General features: G+C 44.3%; 1 protein-coding gene across 1 annotated transcript in view; it reads left to right on the plus strand.

Moving 5' to 3' along the window:
* LOC8052841 overlaps positions 1-20,447 on the plus strand; it is a 74,161-nt gene that overhangs the window by 13,595 nt on the left and 40,119 nt on the right. Inside the window, exons 2-6 of the mRNA XM_040211184.2 lie at positions 405-449; positions 6,506-6,670; positions 9,411-9,767; positions 14,330-14,659; positions 19,966-20,051. Coding sequence (XP_040067118.1) covers positions 405-449; positions 6,506-6,670; positions 9,411-9,767; positions 14,330-14,659; positions 19,966-20,051 — 983 coding nt within the window. The remainder of the gene's footprint in view (positions 1-404; positions 450-6,505; positions 6,671-9,410; positions 9,768-14,329; positions 14,660-19,965; positions 20,052-20,447) is intronic.

The following is a 20,447-nucleotide window of genomic DNA, read 5'->3' on the forward strand; positions in this document are numbered from 1 at the left end:
ACAGCATGACACTCCGGCTTCTGTGACGTCATTTGTTGCCACTTGGGGACCACTTTTGATGTATGGGCGGGATAAGACGCTAAACACACCATTCGAAGACGCGATCCAGGCACCATACTCATACGATGGTATTGCTCTGTGAGCTCGGAGTCCATGGGTTGAGACGACGAAAGGTCTGCAATAGCATACCTGGGTCTTCGACTCTCGCCCCTTTGTTTTTCTCATTACAGGGGTGGAGAGGGGTGAGTATGGTCAATGGGGTTGAATCAATGCAGTGGAGACGAACGAGGGTCCTGGAGGCAGAGCTCGAGAAGGAATGCCTGGAGGTTACTAGTGCTAAACCAAGAACGTTTCACGTAGCAACAGAATTGCAGGGCAACTTGCGATACTTTTTTTTTTCACAGGAGCTGCTCGATTGTTGGCGACTTCCTCCAGTCCACTGGCCCTAGGTAAGTGTGCATTCAGAACTACCTATATCTACCAACCATTAAAAAGAATTCGAAAAACTTTAAAAAAAACTTACTTAATATCAGGCTACCTTAGCTCTCTTGAATTTGGTGATAGCGCTTCCATTGAGAAGGGTGTTACGCAAACCACCTTTATTATTTTTAAAGCCGGCAACAATTGCCATGCGGCGAACCTTTGAGCCCCCTTTTACCTGTTAATGGCGTTGAGACGTCACGGCCTCCTTTTTAGAGCAAGCTGAGAGGCAAGCAAGGGCCGCATAACATTGGCCCTGACGTCGCTTTGGCAAGTTTTTCTGCTTCTTCCCTTTCTCACCTGTCCTCGATGGCCACCAGGGGGCGGTGCTAACGTCGAAAAAGGGCTTCACCCAACAGTTAACAGTGACCGGGCGGATTTAATCAAAGCATTGGGTTTTAAAGACAGTGAAGGAAAAATAGACTTTACACGGGTAGAAATAACCAAGCGGAGGTTATCAGACTGGTGGCTAAAATCGAGGCAGGGGTGAGATTTAATCTTGGAATTCAAAACATATAATTAGATTTATAATGTTGGCTAGGTGGCGCAAGCCACCGCCCGATTCACAGGGTTTAGCCAGATCCATCCATCCATCCATCCATCCAAGACACACTGAGGGAGTTCGTTGGGTCAGTTAGTAGACTTTGTACACATAGATGTACGTACGTTAATAAAAAAAGTAGTCAAATAACGTTACTCGTTACTAGCTCAACGAAGTGATTAAGTACGTTACGCGTCACTGAGATTCAAAAGAAACTCGTACCTTCAGCTTAAACGAAACGCGTTCCTTTCTCGTCACTCTGAGTGTATTGTTTTTGTGTAGCAGTAGCCGCCTCCCAGTGTTTAGAAGAATTAGACAGCATCAGGAAAAATCAGTTTGGGATTAATGTTACTACGGTTGTAAGCATGGGTTAATGCATGTGAGTAGAAACAGAGAGGACAAAAACAAACAAATGTACGTACTAACTTTGATGTACCAGCTGGTTGCTGACACAATGATATCTTAATAATTTAGTGCCGTAAGATCCTTGAATCGAACGTTTTTCCTCTGGCGAAAACTAAATTGGGTGACTTGTACGCGTTCCCCTTTAGATGTAACCACTGTTGTACGGAACGGCGTTCCTGGAACGCATTCCTTTTAGGAGGAATGAAGGAACGCTGCCATTCCATTTTGCATAGCTGGAACTGGAACGGGAACGCGTTACATTTTAACTAGAAAGGAAAGAGTAACGGCGTTCCTTTTTTTCGTCCAGTGGGATAATTTTTATTTTATTTTTAACAGGGAAATTTTTAAAGTAGGAAACCAATATCTGTACGAAGAGCAGGATCGCGTCAACTTTTTGGCTACTAATCTTATGGATTTTTTTTGTGTGGTCCTCGCTCGCTGACAGTTTGGGGTGCAGAAGAGCTGGTGAACACTGATTTTTTTTTTTGAGTGCCCGAAACTGTGCTACACAAAGCAAAACTTTTAGTCATAGGAAAAGACAAAGAAAGAGGGTCGTTTCAAACTCATGCTACTTTCTTTGGTTCCACGAATCCTCACACACCCAGACATCTAAGGCCGACTTCAGCCATTTCTGAACTTTATAACGATACCAACAGTTACAATAAAATCACAGGTTGACAGACATCGACGCACCCTTGTGTCCAAAACATTGGTCACTCAAAAGATACAAAAAAAATACTTTAATACCTTTTCTTGTCCCCCACCTGCAAACTGAACAACAAATTCAACCTTCACAAAGAAGTATTTGTAGTTTTCAAGACTGACCTTCCAAACGCCCTACACTTTTTTATCTTGCTCTTCTTGCGGACAACAACATCGAGGAGCAACTGTTGTTGAGTTCTAACAAGATACTTTGTTAAATTGAAACGTTCGAAGTTGTTGTAAAATGCTCGTGCAGTGTGGGGTAACAGTACATTTGGCTCGTCTGAATCGTCCACTACAAACATGAATATGGTTAAAAGCTGAGATTTTTAACTTAAATATATCAACAAATAAAACCGTGCTTCCGCCTGTTTTCTTCTCCTGGTGCCTTTCCATCAAGACATACAAACTCGTATGTTGCCTATAAATGGGATAGATTAAAAAAAAAACTCTGCTTGATTTAACTAAACATGGTAATCAGCAAAAAACAAATGTAACTTATTTGTAGCGATCGTTCCATTTTTTTAAACTGTAACAGGAACGAGTTCCTTTCTCACAGATGAAACTTGTAACGGGAACGCGTTCCAAAAATCAGAAGGAACGAGGAACGAGCTTCCGTTCCTTTTTTTGAGGCGCATGTACAACACTGGATGTAACTAAGCACCGTGACTCGTTACACCATCAAAGAGTAACGAAAGCGCATTACTTGTTCCTCCTCTCAAGAAGTAGCTAAGTCGTTTTTTCGATACATTAAAAATTAACAAGTAGCGCATTACTTCTAACAAGTTACGTACAAGTCAGGTCGTACTTAATGGAGATAAACAGTTCAATAAGCGTCGAGGAATAGAAGACACAACTATGAAAGAACACTGTTTTGCTAGCACCGTAGTTTAATAGACCAAACGGGCAAGAAGGAAGCAAGCAAGCTCAAATAATCAAATAGAAACACACTTCTGACTCGCATACCGGGCACCAAGTCAACAGTGAAATAACTCGATGGGACGCAATTTATTCATGGGTGTAGGAACGCGAACTTATTTTTCGATAGAGCCACAGTGGAGGTTCACTGACGCACCTCTCCTCCCGAACTGCAATAAAAAGCCCTCAATCATTTCTCTTGTCACACTTTTCCAGCTGTGTTTTAATGATAATGATCTCGCCAAAGTCGAAAAATATTTGGCACGAATTACTTTTTAAGGTGCCTACATCCAAATTTTTACAACTTTCTGCTATTAAAAAAAAAAGCTAAAAGCAAGCGTTGAAATTTTATTCCTGATCTCGCTGTGAAGAAATCTAAAAAAATACCTGGAGATTTCATTCAGTTTTTTTAGCTATGCATATTTTTATACGCCTCGCATGTTCGAAAAGATGTTCCTTTTTACTAAGTCTTCAAACTCGACATTTCCTTGAAAGTAATATGTTAATATTATCTACAACAATATTCAGAAAAAAATTACGAGTCTCTGTAATGCCAAATTAGAGCGGAGCTCTTGAGTAGGAGGGGGGAGGGTACAGAAGGGAGGAAGTTTCCTACCTCCAACGCCGTATCCTTCCCTTCTCCTCTGCTGCTCGCCTCTCATTTAGCGTGAATTTTTCGCAATTTCCCGCTAAATTTAGCAAAAATTTCCCCACTAAGTTTAGCGAAAAATTTTTTCGCTAAATTTAACGGAGAATTTTTCCGCTAAATTTAGCGGGTAAATTTTCCAGCTATACGTAGCGGAAACGTTTTCCCCCTTAATGTAGTGGGAAAATTTCCTCGCTATTTAGCGGAAACATTTCCCCGCTAAATTCACCCAGAAAATTTTAAAGCTAAATGTTGTGGTAAAATTTCCCCGCTAAACTTAGCGAATAAATTTCCCCAGCTAGGTTTAGCGACAAAATTTCCCCGATAACTTTAGCGGGGAAACGTCCCATAATGCAACGCCCCCGGTTATACCGACGGCTAGGGCGACGCCGCTCAAGCCGGAAACGGGACACCTGAGACGAAATCCGCTGCTGCGGGAGCGGATTCGCTCCCGGTGGCGGCGGCGACGAGCGCGTTGTGTTTACTTCTATTTCCTTCGAGCGGCAGCGGCGGCGCCGGCTGCGGCAGCTGTTCTCGTGACATTCCGTCAAATATGACGAGAAGTCGCGAGACTTCCCACCTCGGCTGTCTCTCCCGGGCGTTGCTGCCATAGAGTTATTATAGTGTACGCTAGAGGTTCAAGGGGCGTTAGTGTGCTGACGCAAATTGAAGCAGACAGCAACCAGTCCAAAAGTGACTTTCCGTAATGCATTTCTATGGGAAAGAGTGAGGGCATTTTCTCCCTGCGCTCTGAGTCAGGCCGATGAAATAATTGGTCAGTAACGGCGTTTATCTTTCAAATTCATCGCATTAAGAACGGTGCTTTAACGGCTCCGTACGTGTATTTATGTGCACTGTCCGACACTGTTAGCGCGAACACGACGTCGGAACTTTTCAGCATGAGGGATATACGAGCCGAACGAACGAAGGACATGTGGAAAAACAAGAGAGACGGCCAGAACTACGCAGTAACACTCGATCAGTTAACTACCCGTGCATGTACGATCAAAATAAATTGAAGGCCACGTAATATATTCCGATTTTAAATAAGTAAGTACCGCTTTGTTCTTTCTGCTCGTGAGGATATGTGCGAAGATGTTTGTTCTGCGTTGAAAACATTACCCGCACGCTCGAAATCTTTGAGAATAACTGCCGGATAAAGGCTGCCCGGCAGAGAAAACACTACGAAGAGCCACCTTTCATAGCCCACATACCTTATTCTTTATTTGAATGTTTTTAGCCGCTCATGCACGACTGGGTCATTTTCATATGGTGACAGGACTGGCACTCTATCAATATATAAGCGACACCGGGATGCTGGCGAACCTTGAACACACACTATATTCTTTTCGATTGTTATTTTGTTTTGAATCGTCGCTTGTTTTTACACACCTGCTGCAGAACAGATGTTTGGGACTGAAATGTAGCGAAGTTAGACATCGTTCACCGATGAAGAAAAATGCGCTAGCTAAAGCAATGGACCTTTTCCAAGAAGCGTTCTGCGCACGCGCGAGCGCCCGATGCCAAGCGGCGGAAGTAGGCACGAAAAATCGAGGAAATTCGGAAAGAGGCTGTGGATTAGCAAGTATAACACGTAATTGCAGCATATATATAATTGTGTTACACAAAAAAAGAAAGTGGACGAAAAGAAAAACACAACGTCTGGGTGGACGCCACGGATGCCCCTCTTTACAGCCGCGTTGGGCTCGCGTTGGCTCGCGACGCAGCTCAGAGAGCGAAGAAACTGGTAGCGTAGCTCCCAAAATCGATTGGTAGCGCAGGTAGGTCACTTCCTCAATTTTTAGTTCGTGCAGCCACCACCTGGTGCCGTCGGTATGTGGAAAAGGTCCATTACAGTTTTAGAATGTTATTCAAGGTACATATTATTCGATACGACCCAAATAACCAAAGCGTTCCGTGTTATTTTCCGGCGAAGAGACAAAATGCACGCGCGTTTTCTCATAGGAATGCACAGGAGCTCCGCAAAAGTAGACTGGTTGCTGTCTGCTTTATTTTGCGTAACGAAAGTCGCATAGACACTAGCCCCAGTTGAACCTCTAGCGTACATTATAATAACTTTATGGTTGCTGCACCCTGAAGAACGCGACTCGTGACATCGGCAGTGTCGCGCTGCCCAAGAATGTCGCTTCCGGTCGGCGAAACGCCTCGTTCGGCGGCAAAAATAGGTCCTGGACCTACACGGCTCGCCGCGGCGTTTTCCGCCCAGCGTTTCGCCCCAGCGGCCAAAGCTGGGCGAATTCGCTAGCGGATCCGTAAGTGTAAACGTACCATAAGAGCTTCGCTCTAAAAACCGAGAAGACTTGATTCTCATCCTCCAGAAACTCGACAATGCTTGTTCTAGAGATTTTGCTTTAAAAGACTGTCTCGTTTTGTTTGAAGGCTTTTGAAGTGGTCAAAGTCTTTGTTCGGGTGCTCTATTAGTTTTATTGCGAAGGAAACGTTTGTCTTCGGTTGTAAAGTTCCATGCAAAGAACGCGGAGATTTTAGCGGTACTTGATCTTAAAGTTTATTATTAAAAATACTCAACAAAGGGTGCTTTGTGTGACCAATTCGTTTAACCTCGAGAGTGCAGAGATTCAGACTGTTTCGTTCCTTGTATTCAATTTACACTTCAAGCATTTTCTTCATTCGCTGTTGCCTTAGTCTCCGGTATATTCGCGACTTAACTAACAACAGAGTAACGTATTTTTAAATGGTTCTAGTAAGTGCGGAATGAAAAATACAATATTAAAAGCAAGGCGAGGCAGACAATTAAATTTACAATAGAAATGCTTAACATGTCTTATTTGCAGGTGACTTGAAGTATGACGAAGATCCATTTAAGTGTCCGTCTGGCAGCGTCTTGACAAATACCGATGTTTGCAATGGAGTTTCTGAATGCCCTAGATATTTTGGGCGTCGTGAATTTTATCGGTATATAGAGCCTGAGCCTGAAGAGGAAGATTCTTCCCTCTGCGGTAAGTTTCTGCTACTTTAAATTCATGATTTTATTTTAGAAAATATGTCCTTCCGGTCGACGGCATTCATCCAAACAAAACGGGTTAGTAAATAAATATATACCGGACGTATTATGAAGCATCACCTAAAAAGTTCCTCCGCGTCATAAGAATACAAACAAATATTGGCCTACTACATATGGCCGAGAAGCTAATTTAGTTACGTACGTAGCGTTTTGAATTCTAAAGAGTTAGTTTGGCAAATAAAACGCTTGATCGGGAAGTAAACATATGGTATCAATAACTGGACGATGGAAGAAGAGGCGCATCGAAAACCACTAGGTAAATCACAGGGAGATATTGGACGTGTGGGAAGCATGCTGTGCGTAACATTTACCACTCATGCTACTGTTGAAAAATATAAAGAAGAAACTGAAAGTAGGCTTGGGTGTGTCGAAGTTGGATGTACTTCAGGATCCAGAAAACCAAAGCACGTACGCTCGCCAAATCTTTTTCAAATGGATCTATATTTTTGTTTTACAGCGAAGCTGTATATGACTCGCAGGTGGATTTTTTTTTTTGTCCGTCAACACGTGGTTTTGACACTTGTTTCGATACGAAAACCAGACAACAAGTGTCAAAACCGCGTGATAGATTATAGACCGTTCCATTAGGGTCATAGCAGAGAGGGTAAAAGAGAAAAAAAAATGCACTCCCCCTCTCCCCCGCAAGCCGTCCGCTCCGCCGAGTGGGCTGTAGCTAGCGTCCGGCTGGCGTGCAAACTCCGTTTAAAATCGCGTCATTTTGGAACTTTCAAGTGCAGATGCGCAGATTTTGGTATGCCAGTTATCGTGTAATACTATGCTAGATAAAACGACTCACAGGGTCCAATTGCACTGTTACCTGCGTGCAAATAAAAAACAAAAATAGGGAAAACTGTGTCAGACTGGCCGGTCTCTTTGGCGAAAAGAAAATTCGGTTGCTGTGCCTTTTTTTACTATACAAAAGTTCGTACTGGTGTAGGCCTTTAGCGACCATGAGTGGAAGTCTGAAATAATAAATAAAAACGTGCTCTCCTGCCGCAATACACGCAGTAGTTGAGGGTAGTACTGCCGGCTGACTCAACTGCTATTTAAGTAACGGAAAAAAGATATGCTAGTTTATCATTTAGCAAAATAGAACAACAGAGAGCTATAGGCTGATTTTGGAGTAGCCACAACTATTCTGAGAACGCGAACCACTTCACAACGGCAGCCACGAGCGAGAGTTCGGTGTTCGGTTGAGCCCGCCGATACAGCCCAAAGATGGAGAACGGCAACCTCCCGGTTTGTCGTCTGCTAGCGGAGTCGGCGGCGTGCCCTCTCTCTCGTTTTACCTCGCCGAACCCGCTGAACTTCTCGGATGTGTGGAGAGGGCGCTGCGGTCGAACAAAATGGTGCCGCCCTGAGAGCGCTAAATGGAATGGTCTATAAGGAGCGCGCGAATGATGATAAATACGTAGCGCTCCCCGCATGTGTTTCACAGAAAAGAGTGCGGTTGCATAAGCTGCCGCGGCAACGGCAAAGTACGAAGTGTCGAGTGACGTCACTTGCCCCGCTAACAATGTGAAGCACGTAGCACTCTCCGCATGCGTTTCGCGGTAAAGGTTTGGGTTGCATAAGCTGCCGTGGCAAAGGCAACGTACGATGTATTTCATATATAAAAAAAGGATTTTGGTACAGTGCGTTTACTTTTCTTTCGTCAATCATTTGGTAGAGAACCTTTCGCTGTTTACAAACATGAACTGTCGCTTTCTTCCCAATTGACTTCCGGTCGCACCGCCTTTGCAAGCCTATTGAGCTTGCTTATGTCACCAGCTCTAGAAAGCATAAATTCTACACGGACAACAAAGTTGGGGATTTAAAGAAGGCCTTCGGCTGTACAATATTACATCTTGGAGGAGGCAAGTAGGTTTACAAGAATACTCGAAACATATTTCAGATCTCGCACTTTTTCGTTCTTTTTGCGTTCCCTGGAGAATTAGTGGTTAGACGTTTCATTTAGAAGATTTTAAGCAGCGGTGTTAAGGTGGTTTTTGCTCCTCGTTCTTATAAACCGGAAGTTCCCTGGCACGTCAAAGACTGGAGCACCACCTAATGGCTTTTGTCAAAAAAAAAGGTCTATAGTGCAGTGGGCCATCGTTGCAGGGGATACCACAGCTTCGCTGTCGAACCACTTTCGCAGCGTGGATTCGAGCTTTAAGTTTCTTTTTATTAATAAGTAGTTAGTTTCTAATCGTATGTGTATGTTTATTTTACTCATGTATATGTAAATATTACAAACCTAGTCTTAATATCATTCCCCGTATATGCTATGTACGATGGGAATCAGTTATCAGGTACTCATCAGGTACCCAAAGCACATATACGCCAGTTGTCGTCTAGGGTCGGGCTAAAAAGCCCTTTCGTATTACGTATAAATTATTTTAAGGAAGAGTGTTCCCAGCTTTTTCCTATCACATTGTGACCTGCAAGTTAGGCAAAGACAAAGATTTTATTTTTGCCATTATAACGCTTCCCAAATAAAGAAAGATTCTTGTCGGGCTGCTGGAAACGTTGTAACAAAGAATACTGTAGCAAGCTAAGAGAAAATTGTGTTGACCAACTTAAAAGAAGGCCAGTCATTAGTATCTCATAAATACTAGGCTGCATCAAAATCAAAATTGAAAGAGCCATTATATACTTTGATATTTTCTTTTTATATTTTTCCCTACGACATTTAGCTCCTAAGGAATTCCTGTGGCAAGGCTTGGACATGATTGCCCATCACACCACGAACAACGCTACCTTTCTCACGTGGTCGTCTGCTGTGGAGCCAAGCCTAGAGGCTACACCTGGCACGCACTTGCATGGAAACGAAGCTGTGCAACTTAGCGGCTACTTTCTGACGGGAAAATCGCTGGGCCACACCTTCCAGAAGATCTTGAAGCCAAGTATCACCGAATACAGTTTGCATGGTCTGAAGCCCTGGACCGATTACAACATTACGCTGAGGAAGTTTTACCTGAGCGACGAGGACGGTGGTCAAACAATGAGAATAGGACGGGCAGCAGCATTAACAGTGCGGACACGGGCGGGCAGTAAGTAGGCTATGAGTTTTTACATCCCTAGTGTTTGCCATTTTTACCTCATTAAAAAAATATATGTATATAGACATGAATCACATCACATATGAAGAAAACACATATAAAAGTAAGCTGAAAATCGAGCAATCTTATCAGTGGACTTCACAATTGAAGGGGTTTAAGACATCCTCCCTTATCTTACAGACATGCTACACAGAAAAAGCAGGACATTGCTAAGCCGTACGCCTCACCTAAGAAAAATTAATAAAGACAAGAAGGAGAAAAATTGTAATTTAAATGCCACCTGACAGAAAAAGTGTCAGACAATTATCACCAATCATCAACATGAGCTGTGCGTTCTTTGATGCGAAATATGCGTGCTACGCGTCATGTGGGTTTTCCATACCGTATTATAGAATACGGATCGTATGGACGCATAATTTTTTAAAGCATTCTAAGCGCCCGTTTCCGAGTTTCGCGGCGTCGCCGTCGGCGTCGGAGTCGCCATCGGCGTCGGAGTCGCCATCAGCGTAACCCACACCCTAAATTTAGCGGGTGATTGAATTGGTGTTGAGCTACGTCAATTTTCCCGCTGAATTTAGCGAAGAAACTGTATTTGTTCATGGGTGACGTTACACAAAGTCACGTGACGTCATTTTCCCCGCTGATTTTAGCAGAGAAACTGTTTTTGTTTATGAGCGACGTTACACGAAGTCACATGACGTCATTTTCCCCGCTGATTTTAGTAGAGAAACTGTATTTGTTTATTAGTGACGTTACACGAAGTCACGTGACGTCATTTTCCCCGCTGATTTTAGCAAAAAAACTGTATTTGTTTTTGAGTGACGTTACACGAAGTCACGTGACGTCATTTTCCCCGCTGATTTTAGCAGAGAAACTGTATTTCTTTATGAGTGACGTTACACGAAGTCACGTGACGTCATTTTCCCCGCAGATTTTAGCAGAGAAACTGTATTTGTTTATGAGTGACGTTACACGAAGTCACGTGACGTCATTTTCCCCGCAGATTTTAGCAGAGAAACTGTATTTGTTTACGAGTGACGTTACAGGAAGTCACGTGACGTCATTTTCCCCGCTGATTTTAGCAGAGAAACTGTATTTGTTTATGAGTGACGTTACACGAAGTCACGTGACGTCATTTCCCCCGCTGATTTTAGCAGAGAAACTGTATTTGTTTATGAGTGACGTTACACGAAGTCACGTGACGTCATTTTCCCCGCTGATTTTAGCAGAGAAACTGTATTTGTTTATGAGTGACGTTACACGAAGTCACGTGACGTCATTTTCTCCGCAGATTTTAGCAGAAAAACTGTATCTGTTTATGAGTGACGTTACACGAAGTCACGTGACGTCATTTTCCCCGCTGATTTTAGCAGAGAAACTGTATTTGTTTATGAGTGACGTTGCACGAAGTCACGTGACGTCATTTTCCCCGCTGATTTTAGCAGAGAAACTGTATTTGTTTATGAGTGACGTTACACGAAGTCACGTGACGTCATTTTCCCCGCTGATTTTAGCAGAGAAACTGTATTTGTTTATGAGTGACGTTACACGAAGTCACGTGACGTCTTTTCCCCGCTGGTTTTAGCAGAGAAACTGTATTTCTTTATGAGTGACGTTACACGAAGTCACGTGACATCATTTTCCCCGCTGATTTTAGCAGAGAAACTGTATTTGCTTATGAGTGACGTTACACGAAGTCACGTGACGTCATTTCCCCCGCTGATTTTAGCAGATAAAACTGTATTTGTTTATGAGTGACGTTACACGAAGTCACGTGACGGCATTTTCCCCGCTGATTTGAGCAGAGAAACTGTATTTGTTTATGAGTGACGTTACACGAAGTCACGTGACGTCATTTTCCCCACTGATTTAGCAGAGAAACTGTATTTGTTTATGAGTGACGTTACACGAAGTCACGTGACGTCATTTTCCCCGCTGATTTTAGCAGAGAAACTGTATTTGTTTATGAGTGACGTTACACGAAGTCACGTGACGTCATTTTCCCCGCTAATTTTAGCAGAGAAACTGTATTTGTTTATGAGTGACGTTACACGAAGTCACGTGACGTCATTTTCCCCACTAAATTTAGCGGGGAAACTAAATTGGGGTAGAGGTCACGTAACGTCAATATCCCCACTAAATTTAGCGGGAAAACTTAAACCCCTAAATTTAGCCGCGAAGTTTTCCCACTAAATTTAGCGAAATATTTCCCCGCAAATGTTAGTGGAAAAATTTCCCCGCTAGTTTTAGCGAGAAATTTTCCCGGCTAAATTTAGCGCGAATGTTTCCCCGCTAAGGTTAGCGGACAAATTTTTCTTGCTAAATTTATCGGAAAAATTTCCTGGCTAAAGTTAGCGGAAACTCCCCTTAGAGGAGAAATTTCCCGCTATAGTTAGCGGGAAAAGTTTTTGGATAAATTATGCGGGAAATTTTTTTTTTTGCTAAGTTTAGCGGGTTAAGGTGGAGGAGGGGAGGGTACGGAGAAGCATACCTTCCCCTTTGTACCCTCCCCTCTTCCTCCTCAAAAGCTGCGCTTTAATTTCGCATTACAAAGATTTGTAAACGTCTTTAATTTTTTATCGCTACCCGCAGTCCCAAAATGTCCGTTCGTCCATCGGTTCGTCCTTCCGTGCATTTGTCGCTAAATTTAGGGACGAAATTGATATCACAAGACCTATAAACTAATTCAGTTTTTCAGCCACATTTAGCGGCAAAATTGGTGTCACACTACCTGACGTCGCGGGACATTCAGACCAATTCCGTTTCCCCACTAAGTTTAGCGGGAAATTGGCGTCACGTGATCAATGCACCAATTCAGTTATTCGCTAAATTCAGCAGGGGAATTCACGTCTTGTGGCCCGGACACCGATCCGGTTTCCCTACTAACTTTAGCAGGGGACATTGGCGTCACGATACCTGACGTCACGTGACCTATAGGACCGTCCAGTTACCCGGCTAAATTTAGCGAGAAAATATGTCACGTGACACAAAACTTTCCTCACCAATTTCCTATGACGTATTTCATACATTATAGAACTCAGAAGGTAAAGAACGCTGCCACTTTTTTCCTTTAACATGGCAGTATACTTTAGCGAGTCGAAACGTTCCGTGATATGCCAGACTTGTTTCTATAGATGTGCTAAAGGTGGGCTTCACTTTGATACAGAGCAGTTAGAAAACAAAAAAACTGCCAAAAATTGGCTTACTTTGATACGAATAAGTAACACTACAAAAGAAGGAACAAGGGTTTTTGATTATAGCATCAACTTCATTTTTGACAAATATTAGGAACGAGTGAATAACCGCCTTTCTTTTCCTTTCTTCCGCTATCAAATGTGCGAATGACTTAATAAGAATGCAATTCGAGCAAGGGTTCTACGTAGAATTGTTTATAGATACAAGCGTTGGCACAGGTAATTTCATCAGCCCCAGCTGAACGTTCGGCTGGAAAAATGTATCACAATAGTGCGTTAATGGCTATCTAAGAAATTGCCGAAGTAACGTCGTTGCGAAAATTCGACATGAATTATGCTGAAGATAACAAAGAGCAAGCTAGGTTTTACAAGTAAGCGCTACCCTGAAGAAGTACTTGCATTTCCGACAAACATCTCCAGGACCATTAAAAAAAATTTCCAAAATATGTTAAAAAATGCTGTTTTTTGTTGTTGTTTTTTGTAGCACATTTCTTACAACACTGGTTCTTTCTGCAACAGAAGCAGTTATGTAGTGTACGAAAAAGGTTTACTTTTAGGACCCGAGAAGAGTCAGGAGCAACCTACTTCTTCGATTCAAATTTGGGACGCCTACATTTATAGAAAATTTCATTTTACAGCCCACACAGATTAATTTGGAATGTTTACTTGCTTGCTAAATTCAAGTAAGAGCCATTTTCTGGATCGAGTAAACAAGAAATAACTAGTCAATACTGATTTGTGTTAAATGCATTTCAGCATAACATATTACATACAATTGTGAAGAAATAATTCCCAAGTCAAAATATATGTAACCAAATATTTTATTTCCCATGTGTTTTTCACGTAACATTGCAAGAAAAATGTTAAAAGCTATTAAAACATATTCACATTCGCACAAATATGCTCCATTCATAAAATCCTCTACCACCTTATGTTGGGCTTAGGTGTTTAACTACATTTTTTTAAACGCTGTGAACATTCTCTTTTGATTTGATTTTCGTAGCAGAAAGCAAGAACCGATAAATCTGCGATGTTTAACATCTTAACGAGCGACGTCTCCAAAAGTGTGAAAATGCAAAATGCGCCTAACGGTGATACCACCTCGGTGTTCTCGCGTTCTTGGCAGTTTGAACGATTAGGGAACTTCAATACATAAAGTCGCCAGTTACGACCGAATTAGAATTGACATTTAGCTTACTTTGTTGCGACGTATATCTCAATGAATTTGGGGTGGCGGTTGGGGGATTAGTTAGTTTGATCTTAATTTGCGTCAACGCAAATTAAGACCAAACTAACTAATCCCCCTCACACATGTAATCTATCTTCCTCCGTATGAATGACTGTTATTGATTTATACAGCTCCCCTTCCGCCAAGAGAAATCAAGATAATCTCATCAGGACAAGGAAAGGTCAATCTACGCGTCGTTGACCCTATCGCTTGGAATGGATTGCCGCTCAAGTATCACTTCCGATGGGAACCTCGAGACCCCCAAATCGGACTTCCTGGAAACACTGAAATCGATATACCTTCAACGCGGCCTCACGACCAGGATTGGATGAGCGTTCTTTTGTCGCTAGAACCTGGTGTAAGGTACATAGTGCATATCTCGGCAAAGAATACCGGAGAAAGTCAGAACATCACACTTCAAAGTCCGGCCATTTCCCAAGATATATCCACTATTCCAATGGGTGAGTAGGGTTCCCATACCCCTCTTCATTTATTAAAGGTAAACAGCGTTTGAATAAAAAGTATATATATTGCCACGCGCGTCGCTGAGCGAGCGCGTGCGTGGCCGAATGGTTACCGCGCTTGACTGTCTCGCGGAAGGTATAGTTTAATTGCAGTCAGCGGACTGTACCTTTATTTATTCTTTCAACTTGGCGTTCTCGTAAGTCCAAGAAAATTCTCATGTGATCGAGTTCCGAATGTTCCACACGCCGAAAGTTCTACGCCGAATGTTCCAGAAACCCACGAAGGTAAATAAAGGGGTATTCACAAAAGGGAGAAATCCCTGGGATTTCTCCCCGGCGCGCGCGCATAACAAGACAAAAACACAAGGCTTTTGCACACCGAAAAGTCTGCTGTTTTCGTCGTGTGGTGCGCGTGCCATGGAGAAGACCCCGGAATTTCTCCCTCGTGTGAATACCCCTAAAGGTACTCCGCATGGCGAGTGGAGTCAGTCTCGCCCCAGCGTTCGATCCTGCTGTTACGCCACTATCGACGCCCGCGACGCTCTATTGTTATTTTCTGTTTCATTTTTGTTTCCGGCACAAGTTAGTTCATTAAACGTTTAGTTTGTCTCAGTTTTCGTCGCCTCATCAATTGTCATTGGTGACATTTTTGGTGGAGGTGCGGGGTATCGCTTCTTATGCCCGTGAAGCGTACCCCTACGAGGACATCCCGGCCAAGTGAGGTGCCCAGCCCCGGAAGGCTACTCTAAGCAGAAGACGCCCACGCCCGAGTAAGCCGCCGTACCACAGGCCGCCCCACGGAATTCGAACCCCTGCCGCAGAAACCATGCAAACAAGGCTGCGACGATGACCACTCCATCCGTCGTTGTCCTACCCGTCATTTCCCGTACGCCAGCGTCCTTCCTGGTCAGCCTTGTAAAGACATCGAGGACTGGCTACAATAGTACGAGCGAGTGGCCCAGCACAATCGATGGGCACACGAACAGCGCTTACAGAGTCTTTACTTCGCGCTCGAAGTAACGGCCAGGCGCTGATTCGAGAATCGCGAAACTTCCTTGATCTCGTGGACCGCCTGCAAGGATGCGCTGAGGCGGACATTCACGAACCAATATCGACGGGAGAGGGCCGAGAACCTTCTTCGAATGAGGACCCAGGGCGCAAACGAGACAATCACCAGTTTCACCGAGGATGATTTATGCCTGGTCGCTTGCGCCGACCCTCAAGCTACCGAAGAAAAGAAGCTGCAGATCCTGATGCGAGGTGTAAAGGATGACATCATCGGTGGTCTTGTCCGCAACCCCCCTCCACCGTTGAAGATTTCGTCAAGGAAGCCACGAACATAGAACGGGACCTCCTCGCAAAAGCCAGCCACTACCGGCACTCGAGCATCGCAGCTTCTTCTGCATTGGGCTACGACATCAGCCCTAGCATCCTCGGCATTCGTGACATCATCCGTGAAGTAGTCCGGGAAGAGCTCCGCAAGGTGCTCCCCGCTGTGGATAGCCCGTCACCATCACTCGTCCGAGAGGAGGTTCACTGAGCCTTCCAGCCTGAAGTTCCCATCAACACGACGACGCCAGTGGAACCAACGCTGAGCTACGCTGCCATGGCCCGACGATCGCCGCAAGCTAAGCGCCAGGCCCCTGCACCACCCCGACGAGACACTCCGATGCCGCGCTATTCTTGATGTCAGGAAGGACTGGTTCAGTACGTCCACTCGGAGCGACCCTCGACGAGGAAGGCCGACGTATGGAGGGCGGCCGATCGACGCCCGTTGTGTACCAGTGCGGAAAAGCTGATCGCATCTACCCCCGTTATCCCTACTGGCAACTGGGGTTGCGCGGCTTCCACCCGAACGACCCACGCTACGGTGAGCGACCACAAAAGATTGAAGAGTACCTTCGGCGACCTCAGTCCCGCCCGCCTGCACCTCGCCGCGGGTCTAAATTGCTGTCACCACGGCGTCCACCTTCGCCGATGCATCGACCCCCTCGTGAGAATCTGTCGCCCGAGTCCTGCCGGGAGAACTAAACGTGTCAACTCCTGGAGGTGAAGTTGCCGTGGACCGATGACGTAAAGAGCCTCCAAGAACGCCGGAGCGCTCCCACTCTCCTGACGCCACGCGTCGCAACGACCCTCCGGCAACGGCGCAAACAACTTAAACGTTATCGACAGCCACGACAGATCGGCACTCGTGGACACCAGAGCAGATTACTCAGTCTTGAGTGCGAGGCTTTGTCGCCGCCTTCAAAAAGTCACGACGCCGCCGGATGGACCCCAGATACGGACCGCAGGAGGACACCTCATCACGCCTGTCGGAAGGTGCACTGCTCACGTCGAAATTCAGGGCAAGACTTATACTGTAAAATTCGTCGTTTTACAAGACTGTTTCAGAGACGCCATTATCGGCATGGACTCTCAGTGTGAGTACGGCGCCATCATCGACCTTGAAGAAAACAGATTGACGCTGCGGACACCTGTTCCGTCTTCAGAAAAACCCCAAACTCCGTCTGCCGCCGTCCGAGTCACTGTCAATCACGTGAATCTGCCGCCGCGATCGAGTGTTTTCTTACCCGTTGTGACCGATGCAGCTACCTGCGGCGAAGTTGTTCTAAAATGTAACCTTTAATTGCTCCTGGGAAGAGGAATAGACGTCGCAAGAGGAGTACCCGAACTTCAGGATGACCGCAGTGTGGTTTTCGTGACGAATTTCCAACAAGAAACGCGATACTCACTTCCAACAAGAAACGGAACATGCAACTTGGTCTTTTCCCACCATCGACGCAAATAAACAGATGAATAATCGTTGCCACAGATTACCTCACGCAGTACGCCGAAACGAAAGCCCATCCTTCAGGGACTGCAGTAGAAGTCGCCCAGTTTTTCATGGAGTCTATCGTCCTCCGGCACGGCGGTCCCGAAGTTCTGATCTCAGACCGTGGATAATCGTTCATAGGCCAGCTGACGCAAGAAATTCTTCGTCTCAGCAACACCAGCCATCGTCGCACTATGATGTACCGCCCGCATACCAACGGGCTGAAGGAGAGACTCAACAAGACCATCGCCAACATGATCTCCATGTACGTCTACGTGGAACGCAAGACATGGGACGAAATGTTGCCGTACGTCCCATTTGCCCACAACGCGGCCGAGCAAGAGACAACCGGGTTGACACAGTTTTAACTGGTTCATGGTCGCACGGTAACGACAATGCTGGACGCGATGTTACCCCATGAACCTGCTGTCGACGGAAGCGACGACGCCCATGTGGTCTCCCAGCGGGCAGAAGTCTGTCAGCCCGCCAGACTTCGGATTAAAACCCAACAACGTGTCGACCCTGGTTGCTACAACTTCGTCGCCGGGACGTCCACTTCCAGTTCGGAGACAGGATGAGGCTGTGCCGGCGTGATCTGAACGAGAAACACCTGAAGCGCTACCTAGGACTCTACAAAGTGCTTCGTCGACTCGGGGATCTGAACTTCGAGATGATGCCCGACAGAACAAGGACTTCATCACGCCGCCCTCCGCTACCGGAAGTCGTCCACGTCGTGCGCCTCAAGCCGTACTACGATTGACAGGACTGTGCATTGTGTTTTGTAATACGCTCGGTAGGATTGTTTTGTACAATTCTACGTAATTTGCCATTATTTTTGTTTGTTTTGCTGTTTTGTTTCCCGGCACGTCGCATCGAGACGAAGCGCTTTTAAAGGGGGAGTAATGCCAGGCGCGCCGCTAAGCAAGCCCGTGCGTGGCCGAATGGTTACCGCGCTTGACTGTCGCGTTTAAGGTCTAGGTTCGCTTTCAGGCATCGCACTGTCGTTTTATTTATTCCTTCAACATGCTGTTCTCGTAAGTTCGAGAACATTCTCATCTGATTGAGTTGCGAACGTTCTACGCGTCGAAAGTTCTACGCCGATTGTTCCAGAAACCCACGAGGGTACATAAGGGACTCCGCATGGCGAGTGGAGTCAGTCTCGCACAGCGTTCTATCCTGCTGTTACACCGCTATCGATTCCCGCGGCGCTCTATTGTTATCTTCTGTTCCCTTTTTGTTTTGGGCACAAATTCGTCGCATTAAAAGTTTTGTTTTTTTCAGTTATCGTCGCCTCATCAATTGTCATTCATGATAAAATATCGCATTCTTGTGCTTGCTTATTTGTATGTATTTGAAGGAAAATAATTTGAAGAAAAGCATTTGTAAAGTAAAAATATTATTTATTAAAATACGACGACCAACCAATCACTAAATCAGGGGCCCAACGTTTCGAAACCGGTTCGGCTTCTTCCTCAGGGGTGACTATGAAGGAAAGGAGCCGCAATCTTCTTTTTCCTCTATGACGGAGGCGAATGTCCGAAAAACTTTCCGTCAGCTATTTACCATCAATGCGTACCTTGGCAGCTCCATAATAAAAATAATTACATTAAAAAGCGACAATTCGGAAATTCGCTAACTGACAGATTCATTTCTAGAACATGCGAGATTTTTTGTTTCACGGCTGATCAAAGGGTAGGACCTTTTTCTGAGTGTCCTGTCTAACTCTTACGCTTCCCCTGATCTAATCCATCTTTTCACATACGAAGATTGATGTAAATCTTTAGTTAAAACCTTAATTTCAAGGAATCTTAGCAGAAAGTTCTTTCTCTCCAAAAACATTAACAGGCGTAAGCGAAGCGATCAGAGAGGATCAGTTATTGTTATGAGAATGCAAAAAACTTTTTGCAAATGTTCCGTATTGTCATAATTTATTCGCAAGGAAATTGCACTGTGTTAAATTTAGCGACCTTAGAGGATGAGTTATCAATAAATACAATAATGTGTGCAAATAGAAAAGGGTTAACGATTCATCCGGAGACAATTTAAACTAGCAGTTTGCTTATATCGAATTTCCGCAGAGAAACAGCTGAATATATTTCAATTAACATATATTTTAGGTATACTGCTATTATAGAGAGTTGTGTATATATCAAATATTTTTATCTGCCACTTGTTAATAGCTGCATGTTGGTACACAAAATTAGAGACATTTATATGCCTCAATATTTGATGACAGGTTCATCAAACGGGTGCCGCGATTTACTTTCCTTAAACGCATTACAATAGAATATTTCTTCATATCCTCGCTTTAATTTTTGATAAATTGTTTAGCCTGACAGTCTACCTGTTTGCGTCGAAAGGTGTACATTTGTTAGAATTTGTTTTTATAGAAGTATAGTTTTCATCGTGCAGTTTGAGGAAAATTTTAAAATTTTGCAAGCATGCCAAATTAGCGCTGGTCCCACACTAATTGCCAAATCTATTCCAGACCCTATTAACCTCAAGGCTGACTCACTCAGCTCTCGAGAAATATTAGTGCGTTGGGGCGTCTCCGGTCATGCTGAATTCTTTCGGGTGAGTCGATCTTTATTAAATAAACTCTGTTAAAATTGCTCCACGTAAGGCAAGTCTGGTGCTCTATATATATACTGCGTAATTCAGTTCTTTATTTTTTATCTGTCTGTTTTCGTTTAACATCAAAATAATATTTACAGTCTATGCTTCATGTCACATTTCTTTGGTATTATGCTTCTTGCATTTAAACAGAATGTGTTTATGGGCTGCATTTTATGAAAAAGCGTAACGCTCGATAGTGAGTGTTGTGTCTAAATAATTAGGGGCGAGTTTGAGCGTTATAAATGAAAGAAATGTGGGGAATGCAAGCAAACAATATGTACAAGTTTAGAAACTCTCGGAGTATTTACATTAGCCTACCAGGTTATAATTTGCATATTCGTTAACCAGTTTCAG

Source organism: Ixodes scapularis, unplaced genomic scaffold (genome assembly GCF_016920785.2).
Source record: "Ixodes scapularis isolate PalLabHiFi unplaced genomic scaffold, ASM1692078v2 PGA_scaffold3__209_contigs__length_174095766, whole genome shotgun sequence".
Classification (NCBI taxonomy): Eukaryota; Metazoa; Arthropoda; class Arachnida; order Ixodida; family Ixodidae; genus Ixodes; species Ixodes scapularis.